The sequence below is a fragment of the Hibiscus syriacus genome, unplaced genomic scaffold, assembly GCF_006381635.1.
Source record: "Hibiscus syriacus cultivar Baekdansim isolate YM2019G1 unplaced genomic scaffold, ASM638163v2 tig00002847_pilon, whole genome shotgun sequence".
Lineage (NCBI taxonomy): Eukaryota > Viridiplantae > Streptophyta > Magnoliopsida > Malvales > Malvaceae > Hibiscus > Hibiscus syriacus.
In genome coordinates, this window is record NW_024061949.1 from 116,777 (window position 1) to 129,108 (window position 12,332).

A 12,332-nucleotide genomic window follows, 5' to 3' on the forward strand; every position below is an offset into this window, starting at 1 on the left:
TTTAATTAAACGAACACAAAAAATTGTTCATGTTCGTTCGTTTAATAAATAAACGAACATAAACGAACTTCCTGCCGAACTGTTCGCTAAACGTTCGGTTCATTTACAGGCCTATTAAAAGATAAATGTAAAATGTATAAATATAATATTTTAGACGTATTGTGATTTTTGAGGAAGAGATCACGCTCGCGACAACAGCAACACGTTACGTAACGTCCGTAACATCCGCAACCGTAACACCGCAACCGCATCCGCAATAAAATCCGCAACCGCAATTTGATACTATGATCCTCGCGTCTAAAAATCAATCTAGAAAACATAGTTCATAATCTATTCTGGCATACAAATAAATTAACCAGCTATATATTCTCAAGAAACTGATCTCCTAAAAGGCCCTTCTCCCTTTAATCTGAAGCATGGGTTGGCAGCTGATTCTTAATAACATCCACCGGTGGTCTTTCACATTTGACTACGATTTCATCGTCATCGGGATCGTATTCCTTGTAGCAAGCTATCCTTCCCAATTCTTCGACTTCTTCAATCACACTATCAAGCCTCGCAACGATCTCCACCAGCAGCGATGCGAAAGCAGCGAAGGGAAGTGCTTCCGAGAACTCGAGGCTAGTGATTGCGATTTTGCTCAATTGTGGTCTCAACACCTTGCTTTCATTCTCTTTGGTTCGTTCATTGACCCTTTTGGTCTTCCATTCCATCAACGCGGACGAGTCGGTTTTTACACTCGATAACGAAACACTGTGCCCGTGGCTGTCCTTTTCTTGCTTGTTTTGGCGAGCAGCATGGGCAGCTGCTAGTGCTAGAATGTTGGTAGCCTGGTTGTTGTTGGAGCCTAGGAAGAGCCTTGGTTGGGATTTTATGGCAGTGTTGAGATCTTGCAAGGCTTCATGGAGATGATCAGAGAGTATTCCAGGGGAGCAATGACGACGATTTCTGATGCTGTTTGCGAGTTCCATCAGTGCTTTGGTTACTTCTCCGGCAAGTCGAATGCAGGGGTCTTTGAAGAGGGCACGGACGGATCGCGGGGCCTAAAAGCAAAGCAATAAAATCAACTGATCATAAGTATTTATTGCTGCCATGGAAATATGTGACAAAGACAAGTTGGAACTTGTATTTCAAGGTTACCTGAATTTCAGTCTGCAAGCATCCATGCAAAGCAACAATGGTGTATCCAAATTGGCGAAGAACAGCTCCGACTTTCACATATTGCTGCCATGGAAATCTGTAACAGTGCCTCGAGTGCCTCGGTTCCCAACTTGCATACAGTGCCTGCAAAAATCGAAGTTTCTCTTTAGATATAAGCAATCTTGAAGTAATGGTATAGATAATACATTAATGAAACAAATAGAAAGATCATACCAAAGTTTCATCAGTAGATTTGGAATCCAAAACTGCCTTGTAACCTTTGTATATGGGATCCTCTGATGATTTTTCTTGATTTTCTTTTATCTCGGAATCATTGAAGTACTCGTTAACACAAGCTGCATCATTTTTGCAATGAAGTTGATAAAGAACGGAAAAACAGAAAGCACTCAAGGCATTGATTGTAGTAGTTGTTAAGTCCATAAATATACCTTCTATTGATTCAGCTAGCCCTTCAAGCTTGCCTACAGTGGAATTATGGAGGTCTTCACCTGACCAAATTGGAAATACCAGAAGGCTCATGAAAAGACAAATAGCACAGCCAATGGCGATGGTGTAGAACCGATCATGTGCAATCTTTAAAACGTTCTCGACTCGATAGCTTGACACGGTGATCAAATTGAAGGTCAAGAGGAATATCACAACGCCATAGTCATAGTTCTTCTTTATGTAGGGAAAAACCTCATGTATGTAGCAGCAGCTCCTGTTGATTGACAAGTGAATTAAAAAGGAAAGAAGATATAAAGAAACAGAGAATTCCCGTTGATGTTTTTGACTACTTACCTACCAGAAAAACTGCAGTTCCGATGAACACAGCTCGAAAAACCTTTCCGGATTCGTTCGCAATAAACTCTATAAGAAATGCCAATGATCCTGCCAGCACTGTCCCTAATCCCCTATTCAATCCTTTGCATAAAGTTGCACCTTTTCAAATAGAAACATAAAACTTCAACATATTGTTTGTTCATCAAGAAAGCAACTTTCAACGAGAAAACCAAACCTGCAGTGAATTCCAGCACAACCACCACTGTCATGACGGCCCAAATCGCATTCGTTCCGATCCCTTTGAACAACGGCTCCATCAAATACAACAGGGAGACCAGGGTCAAAGACAAACCGACCTTGACAGCGTGAATCATCCTCCGAGGATCTTCTCGACCAGCTTTCCAAATGGTCCGCCACAACCAACCTGGAAACCTCTTCATTTTCCCGGAAAATTCAAGAAACCGCGTCTTCCAGTTGTTCTTCACCGTTTCGGTTTCACCATTTCCGTTCATTTCCGTTTCCATTCCCACATGAACCCTGGTAGCCATGTTTTGAGACAAACGAAGAGTGGAGGAGCAAATTGTTGTGCCAACTTCAACAGTTTATTAATGATGCTAATAAGGGGAGACGTATCTAGACCAAGTGGCAGTGAATGTACAGACCAGAGAAGAGCATAGAATACTAAAAACAGCTGATGTTTGTTGCGGATGGGGAGTTTCTGGATTAATGGTTGTGAGAACTCCAACTTTCTTTTTAGGAGGCCATGTTACTTTATATGGAGCGGGTTGGAGAAGGGCGTTGCTGCTTCACATGCCTTCCGTTATAAAGTGTTCAAATAAAATAAGGAATTCAAACCTTGTCATTTTCACATCGGTTAAAATAAAGAAAACAAACTAAAATAATAAATCTAACTCTCAACTACGATGACATAAGATTTTATGTTAGATGGTGAATTTTTAATAAAAAAATATTTAAAATATATGATAATTTAAAATATTCAAGATCAATCCTCTAAAATTTCAAGACAAAAATATATTATCAATAAAAAATATAAAAATATTTAGAATATATAATAATTTGTAATTTTCAGAGACGATTGTGCCGATTCTCCCCTTAGCTCATCTCTGACATTTAATATCTAATCATGGTGTCCAACCCAAATATTGGAGATTAATCAATCATTGAAATAACCCAAAACAAACCCTAAATCATGCATCTATATATTTTATTTAATTATCGTATATATATATATATATATATATATATATATATATGTATATATATTTTTGTATACTCAACAAAGTTACTAAATTAAAATATGTTTGTTTTTCATACTCAATCTTTTATTTTCAGTTATCCAATAATCTTGAAACATTGTACAACTAACCAATTTTATGCAGTAAGAACATATCTGCCTTATGTCTAATAATTTATTTTCTCTAATGTAATTAGCAACACAACCCTTGAATCAATTTGTTCATCAAATTTAATTAGCTAAACCTTAATTAAGGGGGGATGATGGAGACTCTCAACGACCGTATAAACTACAGTAATGGACTCCCAAGAATCTATATGATTTTCAAACACATTGGTCAAAATTCAGTTGAACCAATGGGAATATAAAGCTGGATCCAATGTCGTTTTTCAAATCCCACAAATCTAGTAGCGCTTCTCCTTCTCGTGGCAGTAAATCATGGTTGACACATGAAGGTTGTGGTTGGATTTGCAACGCCGGTTGGCTAAGAACGACGACGTGATGTTAAAAGGGAAGTTTTGTTTACCTGCGGAAAACAGTAAATCACGGACTACGTGCAGCAAGTAATGGCGTTGAGAGTTAACTTGAAAGAGAAGGAAGGGTTAGGCTGTGCAATATAAGGGAAGGGGCTTTTATTGTTTGTTAACCTAACATTGACAATGAAATTGGAGGGGAGGCAGAAAGTTGCTTTATTTCTTCTTCTTTTTAATAATTTTTAAAATATAATTTTAAATGATATATTAATTTGACATTCCTCTTACTTTTAGAATTTATAATTTAATCCCTAATTTAAAATGTAAACTTTAATTTTTATTTAATTTAGTCTTAATTTCAGTAATCTAAATTTCTGTAATTTAAATTTTACAATTTTATTTTAATTATATTTAATTTAGTCATTTTAGGGTAAGTTATGTGACATTTAAAAAATTCACGACCGCGATACCCGCAATGAGCACAATGACCTTCGTAATGTCCGCAACTATAATAAACGTGACGCAACCGAAAATATAACCACCAACGTTATATAAACCTTTTTATATGTCGCCCGCTTTTCACCTTTTTCTTTTATACACTCCATGCGGTTTCTTTTTTAAAAAAAAGGTTTTCTCATATTGTTTATCCCAACAATACACCTTGTATTTAAGCAAAATACTTCAAAAAAAAAAAGAAAGCTCCTAATTTCCTAATACCGTGATGAAAAAGACAAGAATGGAAGTCTTAAAACTCATGTCCCTCCTTTGCCAACATCAAGCGTACAGCGGCTTTAGTTTCCATTGGCAGCCTTCTATCTGTCTGGAGTGACTTGCAAGGGAAGGGAAGATTCTAAGTTTATGAGATAAAAGGAATTGAATGGCTTAAACGTATCCATTACTCTTTAAACAACTTACATACATAAGCTGACAATTTAGCTAAATTTTTATCTTTTACTGTTCAAAAAATTAAACCATCCCATTTAACTCTTAAAAGAATGTCTAGAAAGAAAATGTGTATATACTAATAAAATAATTAGATATTATAGATTTTAAGTGCTTAAAATAATATATAAGCTTAAATATAAAATTCTCTCTGCCTTGTGGGACATTTTCCAAGGTTTATTCCTAGTTTGGTTTTATTTTGTTTTGTTTTTTGGGGGTATGAGAAATTGAACAGGATCTTGAAGGATTACGATTGGAGGATGAAGAGGAAGAGGCGATCTCGATTGTTGCTAGAGAACCTGGATCGACGCTCTCCTTTGATTTATTTTTTGTGGGATTGTTATTAACCTCGAGCATAATTCACTTTCCGGCTATGAGAGCAACCTTGGCTATTGTGTGGTATCCCATAGGCGGATTTTCAATCACAGATCTAGGGGAGGGTCGCTTTCTGTTTCGTTTTTTTATCATGATGTGGATGCAGATCGGATCGAGATCGAAGGCCCTTGGTATTTCAACTCTCATCTATTGATCTTACATCATCATCTGAAGGGGAAGACCCGAGATTGGTTCCCCTACACGGGGTTGATTTTTGGGTGCAAATTTCAGACTTACCAGTGGGATTCATATCAGAGGGAGTAGCCAAACAGTGGAGAGATTTCATAGGTAGATTCCTTATCTATGATACTGTTGCACTTTCTCTGGAATTCAGGGGGCGCACGAGGGTTCGAGTTAGTGTTGATATTCGGAAACCATTAAAAAGAAAGAAAAAGATGGCTTTTTCATATGGTAAACACATTTTTGCTTTTTTTCAATATGAGAAACTTTGATTATTCTGCTATAGATGTGGAAAGTTGGGACTTGGGGAGAATTTTTGCCCTGTCCGGGTGTTGCTACATAAACATTATTATGTGTTGGCTTGAGATATTTCTCTTAGAGCACTGCCGAGATAGAAGGGTTTTCAAAGTCCTTGGTTACGAGATGAGACAGACCCACGAGGAGATCAAGCGGTGACAAAAAGGCTCGTGGTTTACATGGGAAATGGGGCATAGTCAGCAAAACGATATTCGGGAGCGATTGGATCGAGGAGTGGTAAACAATGCTTGGTCTCACTAACTCCTGGATTATAGTATCACCCACTTACCTCACACAATTTTAGACCATTGTACTCTTCTTCTTAACATAGTGTGTTCTTTTAGGGTTTCTAGAAGTTTGCATTTTAAGTTTAAGGCAGCTTGGCTCTTGATAATTCTCCAAAAGAGTTATCTTTTAGGATCTATTCACTTGGGTTAAACTTAAACTCAAGCATTATTAGGAGAATATAAGGAGCATTTGTATATGCTTTTTTGCATCATTTGCATCATGGGAGTTAGATGAGGAACTTTGGGCTTATTTTGCTTTTATTGGTGGAAAGTGGCACACTAATGTTGTGGCATTCCTGTGGGATTCGACATTCGTAATAAATTTTGCTACCATTTTATTACTTATTTGACAGTGTATGCTTTCACTTTCGTATGGCATTTACGTAGCATCAAGTTTTTGGCGCCGTTGTCGGGGAGCATCGGTTTTGCATTAGAGTTAGTTTTATTATTTACTTATCTTTTTCTTTTCTTTTTGTAGGTATTTTCCTATTTATTAGTTTTGTTGTTTTATGTACTGTGGCGACTAGAAATGGAGCTTGGCCACACTAATTCTACAATATGGATGATCTTAGCCAACTCATCCGTGAACATACAGTGCCAACACTCGATGATTTACATCTTGGCATTGTGCGACTAACAATTCATGCTGTTAATTTTGAGCTGAAGTTGGTTATGTTTCAAATGTTGCAGTCCATGGGGCAATATGGTGAGTCAACCACTGAAGATCCTCGTGCGCACCTTCGAGCATTCATGGAAGGTTGTGATTCATTTGTTTAACAAGGAGTCAATGACCACATACATTTTCTATCAACAGAAAAATCAGTAAAGTTGTAAACATATAACAAAAGAATCAACATTATTTCAAATAAAGCCCATTCAATTTTCTGTCAAAAATCTAGGTTTCTACCTTTTCTCTCAAACTGAAAATGAAGCTTACCGTAAAGCATCGCGTTGTCCCATTTTTGTCGTAGCCTCCATTTCAGTACCATCTTCACTTCAAACCCTAAAATTTTCCTCGAACTTAATCACCTCGTACCCAATCATTTCGAACCCTCTTATATCCAAGTGTTGCTCATTTTTTTCTCTTAATCACTAACTTTCTATGTTTTCCTCTCTTTTTTTCCTCACGTTTCCCGTATTTCTCTCAAACCCTCTATGTAACTCTCTGAAACTGGTTTTATCGTGAAGGAAGAAGTTAAAAATGGAAGAAAAAGAGAATCAGATTTCCCCATGATTTTCCCTCGTCATTTTATTTTTTTAATTTTTTTTTAATTTTTTTATAAAACACCACTCAAAGGGAGAAGTGAGATTCTCCACTATGGCGGTCAAATCAGTCAGGTAAGCAGGTAACGGTCCATGTGTGTTTTCCGTGACGTTTCTTAACGACTGTTAACGACAAGTGACCAATTGTAACAAACGATAACGTTAGTGACCGATTTGTAACTTTTGAAACATCAGTAGTGAAAATGAAAACTTACCCAAACATCAGTGATCATTGGCATAGTTTACCCTAAAAACAAATATATTTAGAAAAATAAATAAAAAGTTTATTAAAGATAATTAAACTTGAAACTTGACATATTTAATATTTTATTTATGAAAGACACATTTTGTTAACAGCTCTTATAAAGTGTGAAGTTGATTGAACACGTCTTTATACTATATTACAGTCTCATCAACAAAATAATAAAACTAAAATGACAAAAAGTAAATTTTATATTGTAAATTGATTTTTTTATTAATTTTGATTATAAAATAATATATGTTTAATAGATTTTTAATTTATTTAATATCAAACGATTAAATACTTTTAACATATCTAAAAATTACAATCCCGTGATATAGATTGATTCATGCTTTGTAAATTGATTTTGGTAAAAGAAAAAGAATCAGAGAAACGTGGGTCGAAAGCATATCAGTGATTTTTGGGCCATTTTGGCCTTTTGGGTGTAATCAAATGTCCCAAGGATGTGGATTTTGTTGCTAAATCTCTCGTTCTTGCTAAGACGATCTGTTCTAGTCTTGTTGGGCCAACAGGTGACCATAAACAACTCCATTGTTGTTCACCTTTCGGTTTCATATATATTCCCAGAATTTTGTTTTCGAACTGCGAATACTTAGTCAATAGCTGCTCTCAGCTCGCTCGCTCTGCTCCGTCTTTGCCATTGAACTCATTGACCCAGAAAGGTAAACTTCAATTCCCAGTACCCTTTCAATTTTTTTTTTTAAATATTATAATGATCATACACTTGACTTTGTAATCAAAGATGACCTTTTTTTTCTGTAATGAAACAGAAAATCAAGACAAATCGGTTTATGCAATCAATATGGTTAAATGATATTATTTAATGTAAGGGCTGATAAAGTTTGATACTTTTTTTTGTTGGGTTGCTAGGTATGAATAATCAGATAACAAAGGTATACATCTGGGACATGGATGAAACCCTCATATTGCTCAAGTCTTTGTTGAATGGTTCATATGCCGAGGCTTTCGCCGGTTTAAAAGATGCTCAGAAAGGTGTTGAAATTGGAAAGATGTGGGAGAAACATATCCTTCAAATTTCTGATGATTTCTTCTTCTATGAGCAAGTATGTTTGAGATTCCTACATTCCGGCCCCCTCCCTTTTATGTTGCTTTTTTCCAGCTATAAATATCGAATTTTGCAGTTATATATCTATTGAATGTGCTACAGATTGAAAACTGCAATAAGCCTTTCCTTGATATCCTGAGCAAATATGATGACGGACAGGATCTCTCCGATTATGATTTTAATCAAGATGGTTTCAGTCCTCCACATGATGATCTCAACAAAAGGAGACTGGCGTACAGGCATCGAGTCATAGCCAACAAGTATAAAAATGTATTCCAACGGATGCCTTTCAAGCCTAATATAAATCGTTCTTCCAATTATTCGTGTAATTTTCATGTTTTCTCATTGCCATTCATTCAAAATATGAGGCGTTTTATTGTATGCTCTGCCAGAAACTGTTTATAGTTTCTTGTCCTAGTTATTGCCTCCCTTACGGATGAAGTTATGGTTTAGCTACAAGTACAACATGTGAGCTAGGTGGAATGTTTGAGGGGAACAGTCACAGAAAATCTAATATAATGTAAATCTGCATTATGTAGTTTACATCAGTTGATAGCTTATGGTTTAGTAAAGAGGGAATTATAAATGATAAATAGATATCTCCTAGAGGTACCTACTCACTAACTGCTGGATTCTATTCTATCTGGGATTTAATATTTATGTAATAAGAAAAAATGTGCTTATATTGTGAGGATTCATTTGGCATTCCAAAACACTTCCTTGCAAGACATAGACATATTAATCTTTATTTGCCAGTTTAAAACTTGATCTTTGTATTTCCTCATATATAGTTTTGTTTTCCAATGGTCACCTTTGCTTGTGTTTTCTTTTCCACATCCCCTCAAAGGCTATGTATAGAATAGAAATGCACATGCTTCTTAGATATAGAAAATTGTGATTTTTTAGGAAGTCCTCTATCATTTCAGGGTTTACACAATATTTTGGACCAAGAAATGATGGATGACTGGGATGTATTGTACAAAATGACTGACGAGTATACAGATGGGTGGCTTTCGTCAGGTATGTTCTCTGACTATGATATGTCTACTGAGGCATTCATTTTTATTCTTTTCCAGTTGCTACTTATTTAGTGCTGAACTAAAGTCATTGACAGTTCTAGTATTATAATTAATATTGAATCTGTTTTGTTTTAATTAGTTTTGGTCACTGTACTATATCATTGACCATTATGAATTCTTTTTTGTGATGTTTGCTCAATGTCAAAGCTTATCTTCTTGAGCATTTTGACTAAAGGTTATAGCTGCAATGTAGATTAGGGTATTTGAAACATATAAATTGATGCATGCCTTAGGTTTTTAGTTATAGACTATCTCCAATGTGTTTTTGTGGTATTCTAAAATGGGGTTCAAAACTCATTAATGTAGTTACCTCTTAGCTGCAATTTTTTTTGGATAGAATATAGGCTGCATTAAAACCCCCCTTCATATCCTACATGTTATATAAGTAACATGAAGGACATAGGAAGGAGGAAAAGAGCGCCTCTGAATTGTATTCATCTTGAACATAACATACAACCAATCCATAACCATGGTCTGCTTATAACATAAGACTTATCAACATAAACACAAACTGCAGCACTAAAAACCAAGCCCCTTAAAAAAAACACAATGAACACCCCAGCTTAATAACTATAACTCATAACCACCGATCATCCTATACCAGCTTTTGCCAATTCATCCGCTTCCCAGTTAGCAGCTCTCACAATATGTCTTGAGATGATACCCTTTCCTTCCACATAAGTAGCTACGCCTCTTACCAAGGACTGAAACAACGGGGTACATAAATCTGGACGTGAGAGCCGTGGTCGAGTCTGATTCCAAGATAATCCTCTGAGTTGGAAAAGATCCCAACTCTTCAATGAGACTTAAACTTAGCTGCAATTTAGATTAGGGTATTCAACATATAAATTGATGCATGCCTTAGGTTTTTAGTTATAGACTATCTCCAATGTGTTTTTGTGGTATTCTAAAATGGGGTTCAAAACTCACTAACGTAGTTACCTCTTAAGAGTCTTGCATAGCTTAGATATATCCTTCTCACTGACTCTTCATTAATATGAGGCTGATGGTTTAACTAACACAAGAATCAAGAATTTTCTTGTAACTGGAGCTAAAGTTCTCTTGGTTTCTCTTATTGACTTGCTTTGCTGAGTATGCATTTATTTATTTTCTAAATATAGCACGGTCACTCTTGGAGCAGTGTTTAGCTGGGAATGAAGATCCTACCGTTTGTAATACCGTTGCTGGTGGGGCTGTGAGTTCTAATGCTACGGGGTCCCAGCACATAAATGTTTTGGTGACTTATGGGTCTTTGATTCCCAGCGTTGTTAAGTGTTTACTCTTTCGACTTGACAATTTGATATCGTATGACAATGGTGAGTAATCTTCGGTTCATTTGAAGTAAACTGCATCTTTTTATAGTACATATTGAAATGGTTAGCACCAGCCTATACTTTAATTGGCATGTTTACTGTAGTCTGCTTGCTATGCATGCTTTCCTTATAATCTATCCTCCTATCTTCTTTCGTCTGTCCATGCCAAGTACGATATTTGATTTCAGGTCCTTGCCACAGATATGAAAGGACTTGTTCGGAAACGTTGGCAAGCATCCTCATGTTTTGTGCTTAGCCAGAAAGGTCCCTATATTTTGTGCAGTATGTGAACGTTGAGTCGCATAACTTCTGGTTAAATGCAAATCTTTCTCAAAAAAAAAATCTTATCCTAAATTGACCTCACAGTAAAGGTATCTCTCGTTAGCCAAGACTCGAGGAGTTTAATATGTAATGTTAATGTGGAAATTTTCAGTGGAAGAGAACTTTTAACCAGAAGATATGAATTGCCTAACATTTATTTCCCATAAACTCTACCTTTGGTGTATCAAGTTCTTCTAGAATACTTGCTTTGCATTCTCTCTATAAGGACATTCTCCATGACTTATAGTTTCAATAGTTCAGGCGGTTCTCATATTTGTCATGGTTACTGGATTGCATGCATACTGTATCGACCTCATGTTAGTCCTCAATGTGATTTCTTTGATAAACTCATCGTATTTGTAGTACTTACAAAACATTTATTCTCCAGTTTACAGTTCATGGGATGTAGGGAAACTACAATGTTTCCAGTGGATCAAGGAACGTTTCAACAGTCGAAATACCCAGTTTTGTGCAATAGGAGATGGATGGGAAGAGTGTGAAGCTGCGCAAGCCATGAAGTGGCCTTTTATCAAGGTAGACCTGCGGCCCAATAGTTCTCACAGGTTCCCAGGCCTCACACTTAGAACAGTAGGTTTCTATTTCTCTATTGTGTATGGAAACCCTGATTCAGAAAACGAGGATGACTGAACCATAGTTTTGTCATCATATAAATTCCTTTTGGACCTTAGAAATGGGTACTTATTTGTACATAAAACCAGAGTTTTACATGGTGGAACCTGCATCTCTGAACAATAAAATATTGTTTGTACTTTGTACAAGACGAGCCTTGACCACTTCTTAGGCCATGTATTTGATTGTATAATCATTTATTGTAGATACAGGCATTATTCCCTATCCTAAAATGACATTTTTATGGAATGATTATGAGCTTATACATTTCCTTGTACAGATTTTGTGCAAGTCTGGCAATTCATTTTGCTTGATCATTTTTGGAAGTTTAATTAAGGTTATATTTGCTCTAGCTCCCATGTTTTGCCACAGGAAGTAGTTGAATGCATTTCTTGCAAGTCTTGTTAAATAATGGCCTCTCTTTATGTTAGTCCATACCCAGATTTGTTTGTGTCTGAAATTGGACTTTCCTCTGATTCTCTTTGGAAAATGTTTGATACCATCCATAAAATGCCACACCTTTCTTCTTTTTCATGCAAAAATCCCCAGAAATGTGGTTGAAATTTGGAATAGCTGAAGTTCTGGAATGGGTTTAGATATTCAGTCAGGCTAGCCATGGATTGAAATGTCAGCATCTGATGTTATGGGGCTATAAATTCGGACAAA

The 12,332-nt window shown here is 36.2% G+C and overlaps 1 protein-coding gene and 1 pseudogene across 1 annotated transcript; one reads left to right on the top strand and one right to left on the bottom strand.

Annotated features, from left to right (window-relative positions):
- Positions 1-349: 349 nt before the first annotated feature.
- Positions 350-2,508, bottom strand: LOC120160065 (annotated as a pseudogene).
- Positions 2,509-7,857: 5,349 nt separating this feature from the next.
- Positions 7,858-11,875, top strand: LOC120160077 (eyes absent homolog). Its single transcript, XM_039170527.1, has 6 exons — positions 7,858-7,919; positions 8,128-8,321; positions 8,426-8,593; positions 9,250-9,343; positions 10,524-10,718; positions 11,425-11,875. The coding sequence occupies exons 2-6, from the start codon at positions 8,130-8,132 to the stop codon at positions 11,682-11,684; spliced, it is 909 nt and encodes a 302-aa protein (XP_039026458.1). The 5' UTR covers positions 7,858-7,919; positions 8,128-8,129; the 3' UTR covers positions 11,685-11,875.
- The last annotated feature ends 457 nt before the right edge of the window (positions 11,876-12,332 follow it).